This window comes from Eulemur rufifrons, chromosome 15 (assembly GCF_041146395.1).
Source record: "Eulemur rufifrons isolate Redbay chromosome 15, OSU_ERuf_1, whole genome shotgun sequence".
Taxonomy (NCBI): domain Eukaryota; kingdom Metazoa; phylum Chordata; class Mammalia; order Primates; family Lemuridae; genus Eulemur; species Eulemur rufifrons.
The window spans coordinates 90,720,437-90,745,857 of NC_090997.1; the positions used below are offsets into that span (position 1 = coordinate 90,720,437).

General features: G+C 36.3%; 1 protein-coding gene across 2 annotated transcripts in view; it reads left to right on the forward strand.

Moving 5' to 3' along the window:
* The window catches only part of UTRN (utrophin), a 478,322-nt gene that overhangs the window by 318,977 nt on the left and 133,924 nt on the right, over positions 1 to 25,421 (forward strand). For both annotated transcript variants that reach the window (XM_069488656.1, XM_069488657.1), the window contains 2 exons: positions 1,897 to 2,069; positions 13,543 to 13,699. In XM_069488656.1, the coding sequence (XP_069344757.1) occupies positions 1,897 to 2,069; positions 13,543 to 13,699 (330 nt within the window). The remainder of the gene's footprint in view (positions 1 to 1,896; positions 2,070 to 13,542; positions 13,700 to 25,421) is intronic.

The following is a 25,421-nucleotide window of genomic DNA, read 5'->3' on the forward strand; positions in this document are numbered from 1 at the left end:
GGGTCCTGGTCATAGGTGTCACCTTCTAGCTGTGTCCTCACACAATTGAAAGGGCAAGGCAGCTCTCTGGGGCCTGTTAAAAGGGGCACTAATCTCATTCATGAGAGCTCCACCCTCGTGACCTAATCACCTCCTAATATCTCACCTTGGGGCTTAGGGTTTCAGTGTATGAATTTTGCTGGGACACAAACATTCAGACCATCGTAGAGGCTTATAAAGAAAAACTTAAGATTAGAAGGGCAATAGAACTATGGCCTTTAAGAGTTAGCTCTCCTTTACTAATTCAGATTTATTGCCTGAAATAGAAGCTTTTTATTTCTGTGGCGAGTTGCTTTACGGTTTATTATCACTTAATGCCATGGAAACTCGCAGCACACCTTCATAGCCCTTTCTGGTGTCTGTTTTTCTCTTTATATTAAATAAATTCACATTTATTTGTGGGGTGTTAGTGGCTCTCACACCAGAATTAGCTACAACTAGGTTGCTTTTATTAAATTCAGGAGGAAAGTATAACTGCCAAATTAATATAGAAAGTTGTGTTGACAATCTTATAATAGGCAGTAGTAAAAAAATTGATTAAACTGTCTGTGTTCTAAATTTGTTATATTTATCCAATTATAAAAAGAAACTGTTTTTGGAGGAATACGTTCTAATGTTCTATATCATTGTAGGATAACAATAGCTAACAATAGTATATAAGTTCAAATAGCTAGGAGAAGCATATTGAATGTGCCCAACACTAAGAAATGATAAATGTTTGAGATGATAGATATGCTAACTACACTGATCTGATCACCATACATTATAGGTATTGAAACATCACTATGTACCCCATGAATATGTATACTTGCTATTTGTCAATTAAAAAATAAAATAAAATTTAAAAAGAAACATAAAGACGAAAACTGAAATTGCCTGTAATCCTTTAATATAGAGATCATGCTATTTTATTTATTTTCAACAGCCTCTTACATGTATATGTGTGCAATTATACACAAATACATATGCTAATTTAAATACCTACTTTTATTAATAAAATGAAATTATCATAATATTTAGTTTTGTATCCTTTGTTTTTAAACTTTGTATTATCATTAACATATTATGATAGTTTCTTTCTACTTTTTTACATTGAAAACAGTCAATGTGTTAAATATATTTATATTTAGTACATAAATCTGCCTAGGATAGATAATTTCAATGTTTTATGGCTTTTGATATTGATTATAAATACTTCCTCAAAATATGAACCAATTTTTATTATTTATAATAATTCTCATTTTATTCAAACTTCACCCAAATTTATTTTATAAAAATAAACTACTTTCCTATTTCATAGGGGAAAACATTTATTAATAGTTTTTATTTCTTAATGAGGATAAAATTGTATGTGAAAATATTCTTTTATAATTTTAGAAATAAATTTTATAAGACTGAAGGGAAGTGTGTCAAAATGTGAAAAACATTTAAAATTATGTAATATCTTAGTGACTTCTGTAAAGTGACATATTTTAAGGGAAGTTTTGCCCATGTATAAAGGGGAAAAATAATCTCTTTGGATATTGGGCAGTATTTGATGATTTGGCAACAAAAGTTGTATGAAATTTCAAAAATTGGTCATTGAATTTGAAATACTGACATCTAACTAGCTGATGCATGACATTTAGATTATAATACATTCTCCTTTTAAGAACTGAGGAATCAATATATTGAAGATTTAAAGACTATTATTTTCAGTGTAAGGATGTGGAAATGCTTGAATTTGTTGTCATTTAGGGTGAAATGTACTATTTTGCTTGAAAGCAACTCATCTGTGAATATAAAAAATAAATACACAAAACCCAATACCTAATACTGACACCTAACATTTGCATTTTCTTGCTTTTTTCTCTTTAGGACATCCAGGCGGAAATCGATGCCCATAATGACATATTTAAAAGCATTGATGGAAACAGACAAAAGATGGTAAAAGCTTTAGGAAATTCTGAAGAGGCTACTATGCTTCAACATCGACTGGATGATATGAACCAAAGATGGAATGACTTAAAGGCAAAGTCTGCTAGCATCAGGTCAGAATAGTCAATATCAAAAGAAAAATAACGGGGGGTAGATTTTTGTGATTTTTTATGTATGGAAAAGAGAAAGGGCAGCCTTACTACCAATGCTACTTTCTCAGAAATAGTCTAAGATTTAAATGCAAAGACTATTTTCTTGAAAGTTACAGTTTTAGCTCCATTTATATCCAGTGCTTTCTGCCAACTGTTCTTGACTATTCACAAATGTTCATATCATATTTTAAACCTAATGCTACTACTACTGTTACTGACTACTAATGCTACTGACTCCTGCAAATTACTGAGTGTTTACCTTGATCCAGTATTGTGTTAGGATTTCTACAAACATTATTTTGTACTAAAAACATCCTAGTAAGAGGATGGTAAAATCCTTTCTTATATGAGTAAGTAGAGGTTTAATGCACATGATGAACTTGCCAAGTTTTTGGGCTAACAAGTGCCAAAACCAGGATTTGCATCTAGATCTTCTTGACTTTTGGCAATGAACATGTTTTGCTTCATCATGCTCTTTGTACATCCAGTTTGAAGATGTATTTATAGAAATTAAATATCTTTTATGGACACCAAAATGGAAAACTGATGATTCATGCCTGCATTTGGAGAGACTAAAATTAAATAAGGTGAAACCTTTGGACTAGAATTCTGAATAGGAAAAGACTTTGAAAAATTACCCAACATGACAGAATGATTATCGTTATTGGGGGCCAAGAATATTTTAAGATTATGTTTAATAGATAATGGACAGTTCCTAATTACACATAAGTTTAGGGAATACTGACTGAAGAAAATGTTGTTGAGAAACATACAAAAGAGGAATGTTGGTAGGAAGTCCTAGATCAATTTTTTTGTGTGTGTGTGTTTCATGTATACAACCTTAAAACTAAGTGGTCTTGAATTTGTCTCTTTGGCTTTACTTTCTGATCTTGGGCAAATTAGTCCTTTTGAACCTTAGTTTTCTTATTTATAAATTCAGAATATAAATATTTAATCCTCATGATTGTTGTGAAGATTGAATGGGATAATTTGATAGTTCCTTATTCCATGCAAAGCCTGTCTTAAGATGCATCTTGTTTTTTTTTTTGTTTTTTTTTTTTTAAATACAGAAAGCAGCATAGTGGATCTGTTTCAGCTGGTTTTGGGATTTCATTAGAATGACTTCATGAAGAGCAGAAATCGTCAATGATTATTTATTGTGAATGAACTTTTTAAAAATTTGTTTCTGATATGATGTCCTGCCGGGCACGGTGGTTCACACCTGTAATCTCAGCGGGTGGAGAGGCAGGGATGGCTTGAGCTTTGGAGTTCGAGGTTGCAGTGAGCTATGGTCACTGGGTGACAGAGTGAGGCTCTGTCTCTTAAAAAATAAAAAGAAATAAATAAGTAAATGTCCCCAAAGTTTTTTATTCTGCTGGGGCTCATAGAGGGGAATTTGCAGTTCCTTTTACATGTAAGGAGGGGAGTAGTGTAGCATGTGCATGGATGCCTCTGTGTAAAGATCTCATTGGAAATTATGTCAGCATCAGCCAACTACTTTTTTTTAAAGAACGGAAAATTAGAGAGTCTTCTGCAGTGAGATAATATACTTGTTTAGAAATTGAATTTTCAACAGTCCCATCGGGTTGTGACTTTCTGTTCCTCATAAATGTAAACAAAAGTATTAAAAATGTTAACACAGCAAAAAGCATTCACTGAGGAGCCTGCAGAAGCAACATCTGGGCTAATGAGCTAAAAATCACAGGGCTAGCCCTGGTGAAGATTGTACACATGGTGCTGAAGTTTTCAGAGTTTAGAGAATAAATTCATTAGGAAGAAAAATTTAATGAAGGCCTACATCATAAATAGATCATTCTAAATAGAAAGCTACCGACAAAAAATCTTTGGTCTTTCTTGGAGAGTTATCACCTAAGCCTATCAAGTCACATTTTTTCTAACCTGGAAAGAAAGAACTCATAAACTACAGTTGGAATATTATCTAATAAGTAAGTTAATGCTATTTTTAGAAGATGGGAGAATATGCATGTGCCAGTGGACTTCTGCATCAAGGTAGATCATGCAGTCCAGTAAAATGTGATAATGAATTAAAATAATCTTTAGCCAGACTACTCAACTCAAGAGATCCAGGCACTTATTCAAATATTTAATAAAAACTTACTTCTATGTTTAAGGCATTGCTATTGATAAATAAAATGTGGTCCCTGCCTCTAGGGACTCACAGATCTGTTCAGGTAAGTTAGGGCCCAAAGGAGGAAGTGTTTACTCTCACTTCCGATGACCATCAGAGGCTTAATAAAAGGGGTGATTCCTAAGCTGAGCCTTGAAAGATGGATTGGGTGAAGACCGGGGAAGGGCGTCTGAGCTGGAGGCTTGAAATAAGTGTTTTCATGAAAATTAAGAAGTTCAGTCCAGCTGAGAATAGATTTTACTGGTGCTGGAGTAGGGGAAAGACTGTGGCTAGGAGAAAGGTAAGAAACAAGTCATAGCACACCTGGTGCACCATGCTCCCTTCCACTGGTGATGGAATTGGGAACTTTTTGGGAGACACAGTTAGATTTGAGCTTTGGAGGAATCCCTCTCACACAGCTACAGAAGATGCATTGAGTCAATTTTGAAGACAGTGAGAACTGTTAAGAAGCCCTTTCAGCATCTAGGACAGGGAAGAGGGATTGAATAGATACTTAGTTCACATTGTTGAGGCACTGGTGAGACATCCAGAAGCTGATAACCAGTAGCCACTGGATGGATATTTGCTCTTCAAAAGAGGGCAGTAAGTGAAACAGACAGATGGGATGGGGTTGGGGGTATCCAGACAGAGGTGGCAGGTAACCAGCGTGATTTAATTATTCAAGAGAGTGAAACATTAGAAGAGGGCAAAGTAGAGAAACTTGAGAAACTCTTTGAACGGAAAGCCAGCCAGGGAACCGGAGCTGTGGCTGTCCTTGAAGAAGGAAGAGAACCAGGAGACAATGTTGTCAAGAGCCAAGGAAGGAAGAATTTCAAAAAGAAAAGCAGGAGAAATAGTGTCAGTTGCTTGAAGAAGTGGAGTAAGATCAGGCTTGCAGAGTCCAAGAGCAATAAGAAGGGCTTTGGTGACTCTGCCAGGGCAATGTTTTGGTTGAGATAGAAATCTCATTGCAGAGGACTGAGGAGACAGAAGAGGAAGTGCAGAAGTAGAAGGAGAACTGAGTCTAGTTATCTCAAGGAAGTCCACTGTGAAGGGAAGAGGAGAGAAGAATGCAATTGCTGTAACTGTATCATTACACATGACGGTATCACAAGTTTATAGCAGCTGGGGGCCATATCTATATCAGTTTTGACCTGTCTGTTCCTTCACATAGATTACATATGTTTAACTAAAGAAGTGAATGATCTGTTCTTCCTTTTTGTCTTCAAAAAAAGGGGGTGAAATAAATTACATTAACATATTCATTATTACTTGGATATTTGTAACAGATTAAATGGTTTATTATTTCTCTGTAATGGGCCTTCATCTTGGATACTCAGAAAGAAGTGGTACAGGATAGCGTTTAATAGAGTTATACTCTTGGAGCTGGACTGACTGTTTTCAAATACTGGCTTTGTGACTTAGCAGTTGTATCAGCATGGGAAAGTTACTTAACCCATATATGCTTCAGTTTCCTCATATGTAAAATAGGGATAATCATAGTAGCTTCCTTATTGGATTGATATGAATATTTTGTTTAATTAGCCTCTATAAATTGCCTAAAACAGTGGCACATGGTAGGTACTTAATAATTTTTAACTACTATTGTTATTCTCATTGATTACCACCTTGTTTGACACTAGTTAATTTAAAAGACATAGATATTCTCTCTTCTTTTTCTATCTTAGTCACTAATGTTGGAGATTTCTCAGAATGTCCTCAGTAAGTAGCATCTCACTTTTTTTCTGGACTCCGAACAATTTTGAAACAAAAGTGAGCTCATCAGGCATGCATAGCGTGGCCAAAAGAGAACTCAAATGCCATGTTAATTACTGATAGAGCCCAGGCTAGAGGAGATAACTTAGAATGGAGGCAAGTAGGGCTATTAGCCGAACCCCAGAATGAGACAGAATTACCAGCAGTCACTGGGCGAGGTGGCCTCCCAAGTGGGGAACCCTACATGGGAGAGTAGAAAAGAACTGAGTCTCTGCAGGCCTTTTCTCAGGAGAGGGTGTGCTGAGCTAAACACATCCAGTTACTCTCCCTGAACTTGCAGATCAGAGTCATCAGGCTACATCTGCAGGGATGAGTGGGAAAAGGGGTGGAGATGCCAGAGTGTGCTTAGTGAAAAAACCCTGCCCCAAGGAATGGGGGAATGTTCTCACTAACAAGTTAGTAGAGGCGGCCCACCTCCCCGCCTCCTGACACCTTCATTCCCTGTAGGAAATGACACCTGTGGAGCACTCTTCATCTGCTCCTCTGTTGCTTCCTCTTGTTTAAAGCACAGGCTGCTCCTTATACTGTCTTGTATGGCGAACAAACTCTCCTACTACGTCTTTAATGTTTCTATAAACTCTTCCACCACTTTTCTCTATAATTGAAAGCTGCCTTTTCCATTAATTGCCTGCTTTACTTGAAGCATTCTTTAATATATTATAGAGATTAATTCCTCATTTTCCTCACCCAGCAGCCAATAGGAATATTCCATGTCTTTAACAACTGCTGTGGACACCAAACAATCCGAATGCCAGCCGTAAACACCCAGGATGGCAGCAGAAGACACACTGGCTAAAACAAAAGCCTGTCACGCAGGGATAAGCGGGAACATGGGCAGCCTCATTGCTAAAGCATCGCTTCTCCATCTCTCAACAACTTCTCCTTGGAAGTGAATACATCCATCATTCTACCCTTTCTTCACCTTACTCCCGCTTCCTCCTGATCTGTAGGATGGGCTTCCCTATGTGCTCGTTGATTTGAGCAACCACTTACCTTTTATTCTCCATGCTTTTCTCAGCTATTATTTCTTGGTGTCAATATCCATATTGATGACTTTTTATATTTTGATTTCCAAGTTTCTTTTTACGTTATCTGTAGAATCCTTTATTCCTATTCTAGGTCCCATAGGCCTGGTCATACTTGGACTGAGTTAACATGCCCTGTCTATCTTGGTATCCCTGAGATCATCAGTCTCCGGGAGTCCAAGGACAAACAGTTCCCCAGACCACACATTTTACTACATTCCACCTGGCCATGTGCATCTGAATGCAATTGGTTTTGCCCTATTATTTAGAAAAGAGCCTTCTGATGTATCAAATCAAATCAGAATTGTTTACGACATCATCATTAAAACATCTCTTTTTCACATTAAAGTTACAGACTCTATCCAGGGGGATGCCTTCCTTTATTAGCTTATTATATCCTGGGCCCATCTATCTGCTATTATTTAACTTAATAGTTTTATCTAGTATATATAATTAAGCTACAGTATTTCAACTAGATTGTTTAAAAATGTCTATCCTCCAGTATTTTCAACTATGGAATTCTTAGCTTTCTTTCTTTTTTTTTTTTTTTTCCGCTTTGGAGACAGGGTCTCACTCTGTTACCCAGGCTAGAGTGCAGTGGTGTCATCACAGCTCACAGCAACCTCAAATTCCTGGGCTCTAGCAGTCATCCTGCCTCAGCCTCCCAGGTAGCTGGGACTACAGGCACACACCACCATACCTGGCTAATTTTTAAATTTGTTTTTTAGAGACAGGGTCTTGCTGTGTTATTCAGGCTGGTCTCAAACTCCTGGGCTCAGTACTTCTGCCTTGGCCTCCCAAAGTGCTAGGATTACAGGCCTGAGCCACTACACCTGACTAGCTTTCTTTTTATTTTTCCTTCTTCTTCCTGAACCTGCCCATCTTTCTTCTAATCTTTAGTTACTTTTCAGACTCCATCAACCCCTCTGCCTAGCTGGAAGCCCATCGTAAGATATTTTAGTAATGTCAGGACCTTGAATTTCCTTTCCCCTTTGTACTTCCTCTGTCTTTTTTCCAATCTCTGATACTCTGATGACCACACCCTCTTTATCCCCTGCTCTTAATCTTGGCCTACCTAATGTTGCACTAGAAAGTAAAAAATGATAACATTTCTTCCATTATAATTTGACACTTTCTACTTATAATTGGTATTGCGATTTTGAATGATCTTCTGTCAATCATGTATTCACCACCATGCCTGTTTTAAAAGATTTCAATTTCTCTTTAGCTCCCAAACCTCTGTCTTTGCAGGTGGCCCTGCTTCATTCATTCTGAGAATGAGGCCATCTGATTGATGCCTCTTGTGCTACTTGGAGTATATATTTGTGGGTTCTGTATCTCACATTGTGCTTTAATTGTACTAAAGTTGATATAAAGTTTTCTATGTCATAAAGTTGTCATGGTGGGAACCATTTGCTCTAATTTATCATCATTTTTAGAAAAGAGAATGTTTGCCAAGATCATAATAACAGCTAATATTTGTTGAATATTTATATGCTAGATCTACTCCAAGTGCTTTACCGGCATCACCTCCTTTGACCGTGGTGTGGTCATTGGAACAATGTAATAATGTGTGCTCAATACCTTGGGTTAATATCTTAAATATTTTTTTGCAGTCTTTTTGAATGACCATGATTAAACTTGTTAAATACTGAAACTGGACATGCCAAATATTCTTTAGCAATCTAAAAATAATACATTCAATTATAAATTTCACAATTCCACTTAGATCAGTATAAGAGAAGACAGCTAACAATTTGAAACTTCAGCTAGAAGATAGGTTCTTGGGAACTTTGATATTTTTTATTCACTGGAAAAATGTGAATTGGAAGTACACTAAGTTCTGTAGTATGGATGATATGGTTTAAATTTTTATGTTAAACTTATTTAATTTAAGATTATGTTAATTAAATATCCACTTATCAGCTTAATGATGTTTAATATAGATCCTTATTAACATATGGTTTCAAAGGCCAGTGAAATTGTCAAATCTAATGAAAACAGAGTTCAAAGATAAAATTCTATCTTCCTTTTCTTTTATGAGCCTCTTAAAAATTCAGGGTACCTTTTTAAAAGCCTTTAGAGAAGATTAACCTCTAACATAATCATTTACATCTAATGTTATCACATTTTACAATGTCATTGATAGCACTTCTAGCCTTAGATAGTTGGTTTTGCTAAACATCTTGTAAAACTACTAAAATTTCCCTTTCCCAAATCTAATAGAGGAAGATTCTACTTGTCTCCTCTTTCTCTTTTTTCCTCTGGTGCAGCTCTTTCCAATAGAACATTCTATAATGACAGAAATGATCTATATCTCCACTTGTCAGTGTGGCCTATTGAGTACTTGAAATGTGGCCAGTGCAACTGATGAACTGAATTTCAAACTTTATGAATTTTAAGTATCCTAAATTTAAATTTAAATAGCCCACATGTTGCTGCTGGTTACCATATTGGAAGTACAGCTTTGGTGTTCTTTTCAACACAGTCAGACTGAATGTTGAGGACTCGACTCTTTTCTTGTAGTAGGTCTTAATTCCTTTTTTGGGAACAGGAATAATCCCCTTTTAATGTTATCTGTTATTCTCACACTAATTAAGGTATTTCCTTTCATTATAACCCAATTTATAATTTGTGGATTTTACCATAAACCGAAAAGAAATTACACTTGTAGTAACAATGCCAAATTGGACTTTTAATTCTGTGCAGTTCCTACACAATAGGGAGTGGTATATCTTTGCCTCCTCTTGATTTGGGTCATTATATTATTTGGTAGACCTACTTTCCAAATGTATCTTTACTTGTCTGTAAGTGCCGTACATCTGGGCAGTTTCTATCTGCCCTTAAAATGCTGCCCATGATGAAGGCAATGTAGTAGAAAGAGCTTGTACTTTGGGTTGCATTCCAAATTTTCACCATGGCTTCCTCAGCAGGCTTCTTCCTTCTCAGACCCACAGTTCCCTTATAGAGCCGTTGTCAGGTTTCCTATCTTAGAGTACATTTGATTTACTTATCTTTCTCCTAACCTGACCGTGGAACTGTTGAAGGCATGACTTTTTATTTCTGAAACAGCATAGTGCCTGCTGTCACAGGGGCTGCTCCATAAATGCTTGTTTGTATTAAATAAACTTTTATTTTAACAAATGCCTCTCTCCACTCATACAATTTTCTTTCGTATCTATACACTGGGAAAAGGAATAATAACTGTGGGAAGACATAGCTTCTTTGAAAGGTGGAGCCTTTTGATGATTTAAAACAGACATTAGTTCATAGTTTTCTCCACAGTTTCTTTTCTACTATACTTAAATGATGAGGTACATTTTTATGGATCTTTGCCTTCTAACAAGTTTTTGCATTACATTTTAAAAAAATAACTGGTCACTTAAAAATGTTTACAGAGTTGTCAAAATTAATTTACTTTAGAAAGGGGTAACTTGTACAAAGCATATTCCGTAGTAGATACCATCCTCTGTTGATGATACAGTCAGTGAAAGTATCTATGGCTTTGTACACATCAAGTGCCAAAAGAGTGAACTGCAGCAGTTACGAAGTTAGAATCCAGTTATCTAAAAGTGTGAGTGCCCACAGCGACGTGTTCAATAAAGAAATGTTTCAAGTAAAGACTCTGAAAACATGATTGATGACTGGTTAGCAATCATCTTGGAGAAATCTAAGTTTTATAAATGTTTATAGGAAAATTGAGAAAGTACAGCTAAGCCATTTAGAAATTGAAAGTTTCTTCGTACAAAGCATTCAACCAACTGCCCATGAAAAAGCTTTCATCTTTCAAGATGAAAGCATCAACACGAAACTAGAACTCTGAAGCTACTACAGAAGCATGTGTGTAGTTGGGCATATGGTAGTAATCCACTAAACACATAGCTATAATCTACTAGAGGGTAACCGGGACAGATTGGCCAGGCAAAGGTTCTGCCAGATCAGCTCACTTGTTACTATGGAAAAACAAAGATGCAAAGAATCCCGTACACCCATGTTTTCTTTTTTATTTCAACACCACTTCAGCATCTCTTTTAAAAAGTATTGTCATCATCCTTATAGATAGTTCTTCAGATGCTGAATGCTAAAAGTTTCAGTGATCAGTTTCATTATTTACGTGCATTCAGAAGAGTTAATTGTATTGGCAAAGACATTTGTGTGTTCTTTAATAAAATGTTTGTGACTGAATTTCAAAGGATTATAACGTGTGATTTAGTTATTGATTAATGAGGTAAAGTACAGACATTGAATGTACAGGATCAAATCATCTGAAATAAGAGGTCATATTATGTGCATACATGTTTTGCACACAGAGGCACTCAAGCATTTGATTGACCAAGGACATCTGGTTTCTAGACATCTTTTGCATTAAAAAATATTTGAAAGAAATCTCAACAGCTCAGTCAAATGTACCTGTTGCAAAATGGCTATAACTGAAGAGAGTTTTCAGTTAATACAATTAAAATTATTTAATTCTGCTCTGTGACAAGTGAAATTATTGTTCATAAGGGAAAGGTAATTACATATTTGGCCTAAAGTTAATCAATAAGAATGCAGGAGAGCTGGAGCTCAAGCAGAATCAGGACTTTGTTAAAACAGTTTTGTAAACTGAGGTCAATCGTAGCACCTGTGAAATAAACAGAAGTGATAGTAATGCAAGAAAATAAAATAAATTTTTTAATCATAACAATTCTCAGAGAATTATAAAATGTTTTGAACTTTCCTGTATTTATAAATTATTTGTTATTATTTCATACCTAGCTTTTATGACTAAGACATAGCATTTTAATTTTGTATGTGATTGTATGTGAATGCTGGTTCATAGTATTTTAAAGGATATGCAGAACTCCAGTTTTGTTTTTTTTTTTTTAAACTAAGCACATTGGTTGATAGACTATGGTTATTATTTTATGAATTCTAGATGAACTAGAGATTAGAGATCTATATAATAGTTGTTTTTGTGAACACATTATGAACTTTCTAACAAGGACTTAAGACACTGTTGAATATTTGTTGCTGGGAATATCACCTGATGTGATCAGTGAAGGACTATTGGTTTGAATTAACTATAGCAGAGCTATTGGCATTGAGACAGAGGCTCAAATAAATCAGATGTCCAAAAAGGAGATTACTGAGAGGTTTAAGAGACGATGGCTGTGCCTGGTTGGTGGGTTCCATATCCCTCAGTAAAGGAGCAAATTTATAGAGGTGGGGACCATTATGCCAATATTAAGGTGAGAGTTGTATGAGAAAGCATTAAGCATGGTCAACAGAGGTTTCTTGTACCTGGGGTTGCCCCAAATGAGTTATGTTTTTCCCTCCTAAGTTGTCTGTCTTTGGAAGCTATTGTGTAACAAGCTTTATGTCTATCTCTATCAGCCCTGCCCCTCTAAACCTGAAAGATCATGGATTGTCACTGTAATTCCATTTTACCAGGTTAGGGCTTAAGTCCACATTCATGGTCCGTCCATGGGGATGATGCAGCACTGAGTAAAGTCTGACTCCTTGAGTCTCTGATCCATGTTTTTAAATCCCACCCACCAGTGGACTTGAGGCTGGATAAGTGGGCTTTCACTAGTGCCCTAACAAGACCAAGGAGGAATTTGTGCTTTGATTTACACTTCTATTCTCAAGGGCTTTTGCTCTTATTGGAACCTTAACCACATAAAAATGCATTTCCTAAGCATAGTCCCTGATTATGAAGTTCATAATCTAAGAACCTGAAGCTGTGTTTCTGTGCTGAAAACACAGAAACAAAGACCTCACCTTTAAATGAGAGTAGAAAGTGCTGCAATCAATGACTTTTGCCTATTTTTCTCTGTTCATAATGACCATTTGTCACTGGACATCCGTGAACCTTGAGCCAAACAGTATCCTGTCCAAGCAGTGCCTTATTGTTTTCCAGCTTTTTGAGATAAATTTTGGTAATGTTCTGCTTTTAGTAATTTATTTGGTTACAAGAGAAATTAAGACATCAGTAATTTCCTTTCCTAAAAAATTAGCTAATTTATTTTTTGGAATGAAAAAATCATATGGGCCTGTTGTAAATCCTCAAGCAGTGCAAAAGTATGTAAAAAGTAGATGTTTAACTGTACTCCTAGTGGTTCTTTTCTTCTCTGTCTCTCCTCATCTATATAGATGAAATGATAAAAAATATATTTGCATGTATATATATATATATATATATACTATACATAAACTACTAAAACTTGTTTTATAATTTTACATTCTATCATGGGCATTCTTCTTGAAACCTTCATATTTATGCCTTTGTGATATGGACGTATACATTTTAAATTTTGATAGATATTATTACCAACATATCCTCTGAATATTTTAGCTTATTCAAAATAACTACTTATTACGGGAAATTTTTTTTTACAAAGATTCAGTGTCTTTCTTGGAAGTGAACATTAGTTGGTCATACAAGATTACTAGGCTAAAGAAAGGTATATAATTTTGTGAATGCACTTCGAACTTCTAAGTGTCGTTAGTTATCTCTCAACAGGGCCCATTTGGAGGCCAGTGCTGAGAAGTGGAACAGGTTGCTGATGTCTTTAGAAGAACTGATCAAATGGCTGAATATGAAAGATGAAGAGCTTAAAAAACAAATGCCTATCGGAGGAGATGTTCCAGCCTTACAGCTCCAATATGACCATTGTAAAGTAAGTTGACCACCTATGGGGGGGTATCTTTTTTTTTTTTTCAATTTTGGTGATGTAAACACTTGAAATAAAATTCTAGATAAATTTCAAAGTTGAACTGATAATCACAACCTCCACCCCACTTGTAATTGTTAGTATTTAGGCATTTTATTTAAATTGTATGCATTACCTTCATTTGTTTCAAATTATGTTGTATCTTCATATTTAACTAAAATTTTCAAACATTGCAGGCATCTAAAGCATATTACTTTTAGCTTATGAAGTTTAACTTTCTAACGGATTTAAAATATTAATATATTATATTGGGAACATTTCTTAACTGTAAGTTGACTTAATCTTAAATTTAAAAGTCATAGGGTCATAAGGAATTACAATATATCTTGTTTTATTAAATGAAAGTGAAAAAAATAAGGATTTTTGGTAGTAAAAAAAATAAAGTCTTTAAGCAAATAAAGACTACAGCATTTAAGATCATTTTATGTTTAATTTTCTGAACCTAGCCCTTTCTTTGAATTACATTTTTATTCTGCTCAAATTTCTGTCTCTATGCAAATATGTACTTTGATTAGCAGACAGATATGCTGAAATGTTATCAAATGACACATTAATTCTTTAGATTCTTATATTATTTAAATTTTTGCCTTGCTCACTTTCAGTTAATTTATTTATAATCCCTCATGCCCATTTTCTCGTATATTGCATTCCATCTTGTTTTATTGTATTTTTTACTCTTCACATGCAATGCAAGTTTTCATTCTAGATCTGAACATTTTAATGTGACTTAGAATTCTATTTCCATTTAAAAAATGACAATCACTAACCTACGCATCTTCTAAAGGAACATGTCATCTATGTAATAAGTTGCTTTAATACAAAATGATAAGACCTTGAAATTTATTTTATCTTGAACCCTTGTGACTGGGTTATTAAAATTACTATTTGGGTATATTTTCTCTTTCTACTCAAAGAGAGAATATGATAGATAGACAAATAGCTTTAAGATAAGAAAAAGGAAAACACTATTTTGTATGATATGCAAAATAATAATAATAGGAGATTTAAAATTACTGATTTAAGAAAATCACACTTTCTCCTTGCTTTTTTCAACTTTCTATTAGTTATGCATAGAGTATTCCCTTTCTGTGGGTTATGGTATTAGTGATGAAACAGAATAATACAAAGCTCTTCTGATAGAGGTGCTCTGTAAGGAATGAAGGCTGATTGTGCTACTAGCTTTGCCTAAAACCCAAATCTTGAAATGATTTTCCTATTCTGGCCTTAGCACGTAAAGTGCGTCTCAGCCTTTCCAGTCAGTCCTGGCTACTTTTTGTTTCCCATCCCAGCAAGGTTACCTGGCTTTCAGTTGTGTTTCGCTCTTAGAACACCACATGGAATTGCTCTGCTTCAATCCTTTAGACCCAGGCGTTTAGGTAATAAAGATATGATGCTGGCAATAACATTGGTTCATGTATTCAGCAAGGGTTTACAGAGTGCCTATTATGAACCAGCACTATTGCAGTCACTGGTGAATCGATATTGAACAAAACCAAGTTCTGGCCTGATTCTGAGTAGTATGAGATGGACACTAAACAAATAGGCAGTAAGTACATGCTCTGTCCCACGGTAAAGAGTGCCATGGACAGAGTAAAGCAAGGGGATGCGAGAGCATCAGCAGAGTTGCTACTTTACGTGGGGAAGGTCAGGAAAGTGTCACAAATGGGATGATTTTTGAGCAGAGACCTAAAGCCGGTGAGTCACCCCTCCCTGGGGAAGAAACTTTATGGAAAGGGGACAGAAAACAAAAAGGCCGCAGAGGCTGAATATGTGGGGCATATTTGAGGAATAGCGTGGAGGCCAGTGTGGTTGAGCAGTTTAGCCAAATAGAGAGACAGGAGATGAGGCTGGAGTGGCGGGTAGGAGGAAGGGGTTCAGATCACAGAGGTTCTTGAAAGTTTTTTGTAAGGGCTTTGGCTTTTACTCAGTGAGATGGGACACCATGGAAATTTTGATATCTGGCTTATTGTATCACAATTGTAAGTTCAATTATGAGCAGCAGAACACAGAGAGGAGTTCAGGAACGCTTCAGTAGCCCAAGTGGGGAGGCTGGTGACTTGGACAAGGGGATAACAGTGGAGATAATGAGGAATAACTGGTTTCTGGAAGTATTTGGAGAGAAGCAAGAGGATTTGCTGATGGGTTTGGATGTGCCACATGTGAGAGAAAGAATCAAGCACTGCAGTAGGCAAATGTTCTCGGACCACCCAGATTGAAAATGGAAGTAGCATTTAGAGAGGTGGGGGAAACTGCTGGAGGTGCAGTTTGGGGAGGAAATCCAAGGGTTTGGTTTTTGATATGTTAAGCTGTAGATGTTTATTAGGTAGTTAGATCTACAAATGTGAAGTTAAGAAAAAGGTCAGGACTAGAGATCAAAATCATCAGCCTACATATCAGTTGTGGGATTGGATGAGATCACCTAGGTTGTAGTGGTTATAGTTAGAAAAAGGAATTCCAAGAAATGAGCCCTAAGGAGCCTCAACTTTAGAGGTTGGGAAGATGAGAAAGACTGAGAAGGCAGAGCTGGAAGGGTAGAAGAACCAAGAGAGAACAGAGCCTGGGATACCAAAGAAGGAAAGTATTTTATGAAGGAGGGCATGGTCACAAGGATCAAATATTGCTGAGACGTTAGATAAGATGAAGGCAGAAGATTAACCATCTAGAGTCAGTTTTGTTGACCTTGAGCAAGAATTGTTTCAGTAGCGTGATAGAGCTGGTAGCATGATTGGAGTAGATTCAAAAGAGACTATGAGCAGAAGTATATAAACCATTTCAAGAATTTTTTACAACAAAGTTAATGGAGAAATGAGGCAGTAGCTAGAGGGGAGAATGTGGGGTTAATCAGTGGTTTTATAAAGATGGGGAGTAATTCAATATGTCCTGTGCTGGTGGGAATGAGTCTGTAAAGTGGGAGAAGTCAGTGATGGAGGAGAGAGAGTATTGTATGGGACATTGGCAGAGTGGGATCCAGTGCACAGGTGGAGCAGCTGGTCTTAGGGAGGAGAGCAAAGAGTGCATCCTACCTAAGGGAACACGGACTATATCGGTACAAATAAGAGTAGGTTCATGGATTCGGGTATAGAAACATGTAGTTGTTCTCTATTTATTGCTTGTGTTTTCTCAATGAAATAAGAAGCAAGATCATCAACTGAATATGAGAAGAAGGAAGAAATGTGGAGGTTTGAGGAGAGAAGAGGTAGAAAATAGAGTCTAGAAGTAGCTAAGTTAGTAATCTAGGGATTTCTAACAAAACTAAAGAGCGACAGTAAGAGTCTACTTGAGGTCAGTGGTCATGAATTCACAGTGAGAACAGCCAATGTGAGTGTTTTTCTTCATCCGTGTTTAGTTGCTTTAGTGAAGGTGAAGAGTTCATTGGAGAGTTTAATTTAGTCAAGCAAATGTGATGGAGGAAGAGGGAGCAAGGGAGGTAAAGGATTACATAACACAAGGGAGTTATAGTAGTGACTGAACATGGGATTGCTGCTGGGTAAGGGGAGGTGTGAGGGTACGAGAGGGATGAGGGGCAGTAAAACGGTGTTAGAAGTCAGTGACTCAGACAATCCAGTGGAACTAACTGTTCGTGTTGGAAGACTGAAGGGGTGTGAAGTGTAAAGAATGCAAGTGGTCGTTAAAGACGGGCTGCTGGAAATCGAGTTTATGGAGGGGTGTGTTTGTTTTTAATGACAATACCCAGTGGTTTTCATTTTTGCGAAAATGAGTTGCACAAGTAGGGTGGAGGGCAAGGTCCTTAGAGGACAGTCTGTCAGGGACCTCCAGGGTCGTGGAAGGATCGTCTTCATGGATATCGAAATCACCAAGAATAGGAGGGAGAGCCAGAAGTCAAAATGCTGGCTGTGAGAGGGGAGGGTAATGGAGGTTCTGATACAATTTGGGATTCTGACATAAAAATGATGTTTTCATGTTCCATTTATCCTTTGAGTCTTAAACCTACTCAAAATACCTCTGTTTGTGAGTGGGGGCAGGGAATGGTGTGAGTTGGATGTTCAGCCCTGCTTTCTAAATTTCTTGATGCCTGTTTCTGGACTTTTCTCAGGTTACTGTTATTTTTTTTTTTTTTTAATCACAATTGCCATCACTTAGCAGGTTGCCTATGATCCAGACTACTGTTGAGGGATATTCTTTATCAGTAATGTGGTCTTACCAGGAGTTTTTATTTAACAGTCTGTGCTTCCTTACCTTTGTGAGTTATATATTAGATGGGTTATATGAATAATACTGATCGAGTTTCTGAATATTGAGCTGGGTCAGGTCTCATCTCATTGTTATATTCTCGCTAGAAACACTGCTTTGTAAAAGTTCATGTTGATTCTAGGTTCCAGAATATGACACTCCATTGTGGTCTGTCATAGTCTGCCTGTCGATTTATCAAGATCCAAAACTGCAGGCTTTTAAAATATTATTTATTGTTATAATCTTTGGACAGACACTTCATACTCAATTCTGAGAAGGAAGCAGGAATAAGATACTAGGACAAATAAATTACGGAATAGATTTTAGAGTAAAGTTTTTAAGAATGTGTATTAGTTTGCTTGGGCTGCCATAAGAAAGTACAATTGCCTGGGTGACTTAAACAACAGAAATTTATTTGCTTACAATTCTGGAGGCTAGAAGTCCAAGATCAAAGTGTTGGCAGGGTAGGTTTCTGCTGAGTCTTCTCTCCTTGGCTTGTAGGGTTGTCTTTTCTCTATGTCTTCACAGGGTCTTCCTTTGGTGCATATCTGTGTCCCAATTTCCTTTTCTCATAAGGATGCCAGTCGTATTGAATTAGAGCCTTCCCTAATGATCTCATTTTAACTTACTCACCTCTTTAAAGGTCCTGTCTCCAAATCTAGTCATATACTGAGGGGTAGGACTTCAACATATAATTTGGAGGGGGCAATTTAGCCCATAACAGGATTAAATAATAATAATGTACTAATTCCTACTGTTTTAAGTTCCTATGGCATTCTTGGTACATTGGTAAGTATTGTGCTATTTCATTTCACCTTCAAAAAATCCCATTCTGTTATCTGCATTTTACGTTTAAGGACTTTGTAAATCATAGACCTTAAGCAATTTACCCACCATTACTTAAATGAGCAATTAGCAATGTCAGGGTCTAAATTTAGGACTGTTGACTCCAAATATAAATATATTCATTGTTCATTCAAAACATGTTTATTGAACTACTTTTATCTGCCAGCACCATTCTGAGCACTCACTGGGGAACATTCTCACGTTTTTGTTTTTGTTTTTGTTTTTGTTTTTATTGGTTTCTGTCCTGCTTTCTTTGCTCTCTAATGTCACTTTCCTGGCTTAGTTTATGGAAAAAATATGAAGTGACATTTCTCACCCTATATTTTTCTTTAGCTGCCCTCTGAAAATAGACAAAATGAACACTAATATATTATTCTCAAGGACTAATATTTTAGTATATAATGCTGACTTTCCACTAAAGTAGCACTCAGTACACATTAGTTGAATAAATTGATTCACAGGGTTTATAGAAAAAAATTGCCGGTTATCTATTTCCCTCTAGAACACGATATGGTACAGAAAAATGTGCTTGGGTTTGGGGTAAGCATTCTATTAATATATAGGTCATCGCTGAAGCAGCAGGACTGGAGCATCAGTGGTTCTCTCCAGGATGGCCATCAAGTATTAATAAGTACATTAATTGGCATCACGTCTGACTTTACCCGTATGAGTTATACAGAGAAGAAAAACTCAAGGGAAGGAATAAAAGCTTAAAGCACAGTTTTTCCATATTTTCTTTATAGGTTGTGACATTTGCTATTGCCTTGTGAGTCAGGCTTGAAAGTCTAATGTTATGAGCCTTTTTTATGTGAGGCACAAGATCTGTGATGTAGATAACCTACTGTGCAGTGTGGGTGGCTGTGGGATTTTAGGGTGCACTGGAGGCAGGTAAGGAGTGGTGGGTGGCTCCTCAGATGTGTGATAATTTGGGTTAAAGATGTAAGTGAGCTTTGTTCCTGAGGGAAGGCACTGAGCTGGAAGGAGAATACCTTTATTTAAGGGCTGGCTCTGTCACTGACTACCTGGGTGACCCTGAAAAAGTTATCTGACTTACCCCGCTTCAGTTTCCACATGTGTAAAATGGAAATAATGAGTACTGTCTTAGTCCATTGAGGCCACTATAACACAATACCATAAACTGGGTGGCTTACAAATAACGGAAACGTATTGCTCACAAGGTCAGGGTGCTGGTAGACTCGGTGTCTGGTGAGGGCCAACTGTCTGGTTCATAGACAGTGTCTTTTCCCTGTGTCCTCACGTGGTGGAAGGTTCTCTTTTGTAAGGTGCCAATCCCATTCATGAAGGCTCCTCACTCATGCCCTAATCCCATCCCAAAGTCCCCATTTCTTAGTACCATCCCTTTAGAGATTAAGATTTCAGATATGAATTTTGGGGAGACACAGACATTCAAACCATAGCAAGTAGTTCCATTTTCCCACACAGATCTCTTCTGAGAATCAAATGAAATAACGTAAATGAAAGGAATTTAGGAAAGGTGAAGTACTATAGAGCATTATATTATTTTATTCAATTATGTGTATTCTGTCAAAAGCAACCTTCCTTCCCAACTGACAAGAGTAATGTCTTAAAAATTATATTACTGTAAGTATGAGATACATAATTATACTTAATATTAATTTATATCAGTATGAATCTGTATTATTACAATTAGGGTGAATCATTATGCATTAGTAGATTTAGGACAACATTTAAAGAAATGTGATACCTACTTATAATTATTATTTACTTTTCTTACCAAACATCACTAACCATAATCATTGAATCGTCTTAGTTTACCCTCATCCTTATGTCCAGGAATTCTTTAACTGGAAGTATATGTAGTAGTCTTTGGCCAGTGTTGTAATGTAATTCTCTAATTTATCCTGAATCTTTTCTTAAAATCTCTTACGTGTGTATAGGTGGTTGCTCTATGTTTTAGGGCAGCTTTTTTTTTTTTTTTAAGTCCTTGGAGTTATCCTTTTTCTCTGCTGTCGTAGTCTATCTATCAGGAGAAATCCTTATTTAGTTTGTCTGCATGTATAACTTAGAATTATCAATTATTAGAACTGAAAGGGACTTAAGAAATAAGTTTGTCCAGTGACCTTATTTATAGCGGAGGAAGATGAAAGGTGCATGTGGTTTAATGAAATCTGGGTTTTCATTCCTCCTTTTCTCTCACTTCCATTTACCTTCTACATGCCTGGCAATTTCTAAGACACTGGAAAGATACTCGTTCAGAAAACAGACACAGCCCCTGTCTACATGGAGTTTACATTCAATGGAGATCCTTAAACTTACAGCTGCTTTTCTCTGTTTTATGAGAAATCATTTCCAAAATGATTTGTGGCTGAGCTGTGAACTGCCCACTCTTATCCCAAATCTCCGGTTGACTTTGCCCAGTCATCCATTTATTTAACCTTGACTTTGTTCCCTTGGTCTCTTAGTCTGTTTTCTGCTGCTATTATAGAAGGCCAGAGACTGGGTAATTTTATAAAGAACAGAGATTTATTTGGCTCACAGTTCTGAAGGCTGGGAGGTTCAGGTGGAGGGGCTGGCGTCTAGTGAGGGTCTTCCTGCTGTGTCATCCCATGGTGGAAGGCAGAAAGGCAAGAGAGAATGCATGACAGAGGTCGTGGAGGCTGAACTCACCCATTCATCAGGAGCCCACACTCCTGCTGCGATAATGGCATTAATCCATCCATGAGGGAAGAGCCCTCATGACCTGGTCACCTCTTAAAGGTCCCACCTCTTTATACCATTACAATGGCAATTAAATTTCGGCTTGAGTTTTGAGATGGAACATTCAAACCATAGCACTTGGTTATAATTCAGGCAAGTTTTCAGTTCATGTACACATTTATTTCCAATCTTCTTTCTCTAAGGGATTATAGAACTCTTTCCAATTATAACATTGCGAAGTAGCTTTAAACAGAACATAAAATAGCTTCTTAAACTAATTTTTTCACAGATATGTTCTAGTATACCAAAATAAAGTTGCTTCTTTTTCTTTTTCTTTTGGTTTTGTCTATTATTAGGCAACTCTGTAATTCTTCTTTTGAGCTCCTGCTTTTTAGATCTCTTAATTGTTATAGTAAAGTGAAAAAATCTCTTTAACTTCAAAGAACTCTTGCCTTCCAGCTTAAAAGTACATAATTAGAATCAATCAAAATCAACCCTCAAATGGCTTAATACTAATATTAGTCAAGGTTTTTTATTCCTTAAAATTTCCCCTTAGAAAGAGGGGGACCTTGTACTTGATTTCTATTTCATTCTCTAATCTTACAGGTAGCTGTCAGGATTACTTTATTTCAAACAACACGGTACTAATTAATTTGACATAATCTCTCCATGCTAATTTAGGATGTCTAAAGATTACAGCTGGAATTTTTTTGGAGGAGACAAAGAAAATAACACTGATTTTTTAATTATTTCCAACAGATATGATTTCAAAAATGCAAGTTTTGCATACCACTGTACACAAGTCTTTCAAAGATCAATTTAAAAAGCAATACCATATGTCTTTTCATTGTGGACAAGACAAATACACATCCACAAGATGCATCTAAAACCCACATGCTAATGTTACTCAAACAAGCATTTTAGTTTTGCATTGAAATTGCCTGTGACAACATCATAAACAAAGTAAGAAAAAAAAAAAGCTATGTCTCAATACCTTACATGGATGTAGAGTTGTTGCATGCTGATGTCAAAGCGTCATGTGAAGAATCTGAATACAATACTTATAAGTAGACATCTGACTATTTTACCTAAATCCCTAGCAGTTTATATATTCAAATTGATTGAAAATTTGTTTTTGGCTCTTCTCAAAAGTGATCTGTTACCCTATATTCTGAGACATCTTAGGTTGGGCACCTGGCACATGGGGTTAGGTGGATCCAGTTTCAAGTCCCACCTCCTCTATTCACTGGGTCCATGATCAAGGCTTTAGGGCATATTGTCAAGTTTCTTCAGTCCTTAGTTTCTACCCATCAGTATAAATAAACCATTTAGCATAATGCATATAGTAAGAGCTCAATAAGCAATAGCTGTTGGAGTTACTTTTTGAACTAGGTCTTGGATTTTCCAGTATATATATTTTTTTTTTTTTGAGACAGAGTCTCACTCTGTTGCCCAGGCTAGAGTGAGTGCCGTGGCGTCAGCCTAGCTCACAGCAACCTCAAACTCCTGAGCTCAAGGGATCCTCCTGTCTCAGCCTCCCGAGTAGCTGGGACTACAGGCATGCGCCACCATGCCCGGCTAATTTTTTCTATATATATTTTTAGCTGTCCATATAATTTCTTTCTATTTTTAGTAGAGATGGGGTCTCGCTCTTGCTCAGGCTGGTCTCGAACTCCTGAGCTCAAACAATCCGCCCACCTCGGCCTCCCAGAGTGCTAGGATTACAGGCGCGAGCCACCGCGCCCGGCCTTTCCAGTATATTTTTAATTTGAGTTGCTCCAGGTCTGCATTTTGTATTTTTTCTTAAATTCATTACTTTGGGGCATGATAAATTGTAATACCATAACTTACATTTATCATTTTTGTCTATTGGTGGTTTAAAAAATACTTTAGACTGCTCAGGAAATTGGATGAAGTCATTGAAACAACAATATTTTTGAGGATTTACAAAGGATAAGATATGAGTCTAGAGACTGGAAGATGACTTATTTCTTATTCTTAATAAAAGAAAATAGCTTATCATGGAAAGGCTAAACCCATAAGACATATCTGCATGTACTGCCTTTAGTTAACTTACCAAAGGTTAACAAATTATGAATGTTTAAGCATAAATCTGATTACCTTTAAAAACTGTCACTATTTCAATGCTGCTATAATTTATAAATAAAGGAACAGAATTAATATGTATTATTTTGAATTCATTTGCATGACTTTATCCTGGGTCCAGTCTGTTTTCAGAGTCACAGATAACTATGGTAAGAGACTGATAGCTCAGATTTATACATGCAGTCACCCTTACTTAGGGATTGGTTTATAAGAACTAATATATTATCTTCTGATTCCTACCGATATTTATATATTCTAGTCCTTTATATGTACATTGATGATTTATTAATAATAATTTAATGACACTCTTTCATTCATTTTCAAAGACAAAGTTATTCTTTGATAATGACAGTGCTAATCACTTTATCATCCATCCATCCATCCATCCATTCATCCACCTGCAGTATTCACTCTATGCATTAGTGTTAAAGTTAATACTTCTTTACAGGTACACAGGGGCATACATAGTAGTACAATGGGCCTTAGAGACTCAGAAGGACTGAAAGTGGCAGGGGGGTAAGGGAAGAAAAATTACCTATTGGGTACAAGGTACACTATTTGGGTGACAGATATAGTAGAAAGCCCACTACGCAATTCATCCATGTAATCAAAAACCACTTGTACCTCTAAATTTATTGAAATAAAAGTAAATAAGTAAATAATTAAAGTTAATGCTTTTATATAAAAAGAGCACCAAAGCATGGCCTCTGAACTTCAGTGATATATTTTAATAATTCCTATTATTAAAAGCTCGGTGCTTGTGATTTGTTCGTTATATCCAAAAGGGGTATTATACATTTACATTTTTAGGTGATGGATCTGAGATTTCCAGCTAGAATGATACTATAAAGTAATGCTTTAAAACACTCCCTCTGTTCAAACACCTAGCAATTATAGCCAAAATATAAAAAAACAGAAAACCAAACATGGCATTGTTGGGATCCAAAACATAACAAACATTCTATAGACCAGAAACAAAGCAGACAGGCAGAGTAGCTAGTGAGGTGACAATCAGCTGGTAAAGCCCCACAGCAAAGTCTCTGCTCAAAACCTCTCTCTTACTCATTGAAATGAGTGACTCCCGGATTGGCATCCTTTCCTTCTCTAGTGTAAATGTCCCAGGAACTGATACTATGAAATAATGGTGTATTTTGGATCCTTAATTCAATGGCTATACTCTCTTGGATGTTTTAACCAATGACTGAGAATATTGATATGTTTTCAGCAATGTCAATAATAAATAGTTTGTTCAATTCTTTAGCAGTATATACACATAGACAGATACATCAAATAGGAAGAAGAAGGAAAAGAAAAAGAAAAAGAAATCATAGGACTCTGATGGGAAAGGATTTGGCCTGGGGCCAGCACATAGTACATGCTCAGTAAATGGTGGCTGATCTGCCATAATTTTTGGGAGTCTGTCTTGTTAGTTTTGATCATTTTCATTTTGTTTAAAACTATCTAGGCTATATGAGTGGTTTTTAATTAAATAAAACTATATTAATACCTGATATTTACTATCTAATACAACCTAACAGGTCTAGCCTCCAATTACTGTCTAGGATTAATCTGTTAAATTAGACAGGGATCACCAGTAGATACAAGTTATCAGTTTGGTAAACAGTACAATCATATCATTTTTTTTTCACATAAGTAGATATTTAATCTCCTCAAATGTTAAAATAAATTACTACTTTATAATACATAGTGTTTTTAAGAACTGTTTTGGAATAAATGGATTAAGTTGAATATTCCCAACTAATGACTTAAATCAAATTTTTAGTATCATTTTTAAAATTTTGTTGGAAATGAGGTCACTTAATATGTAACTTCCCTTTAAAGAATG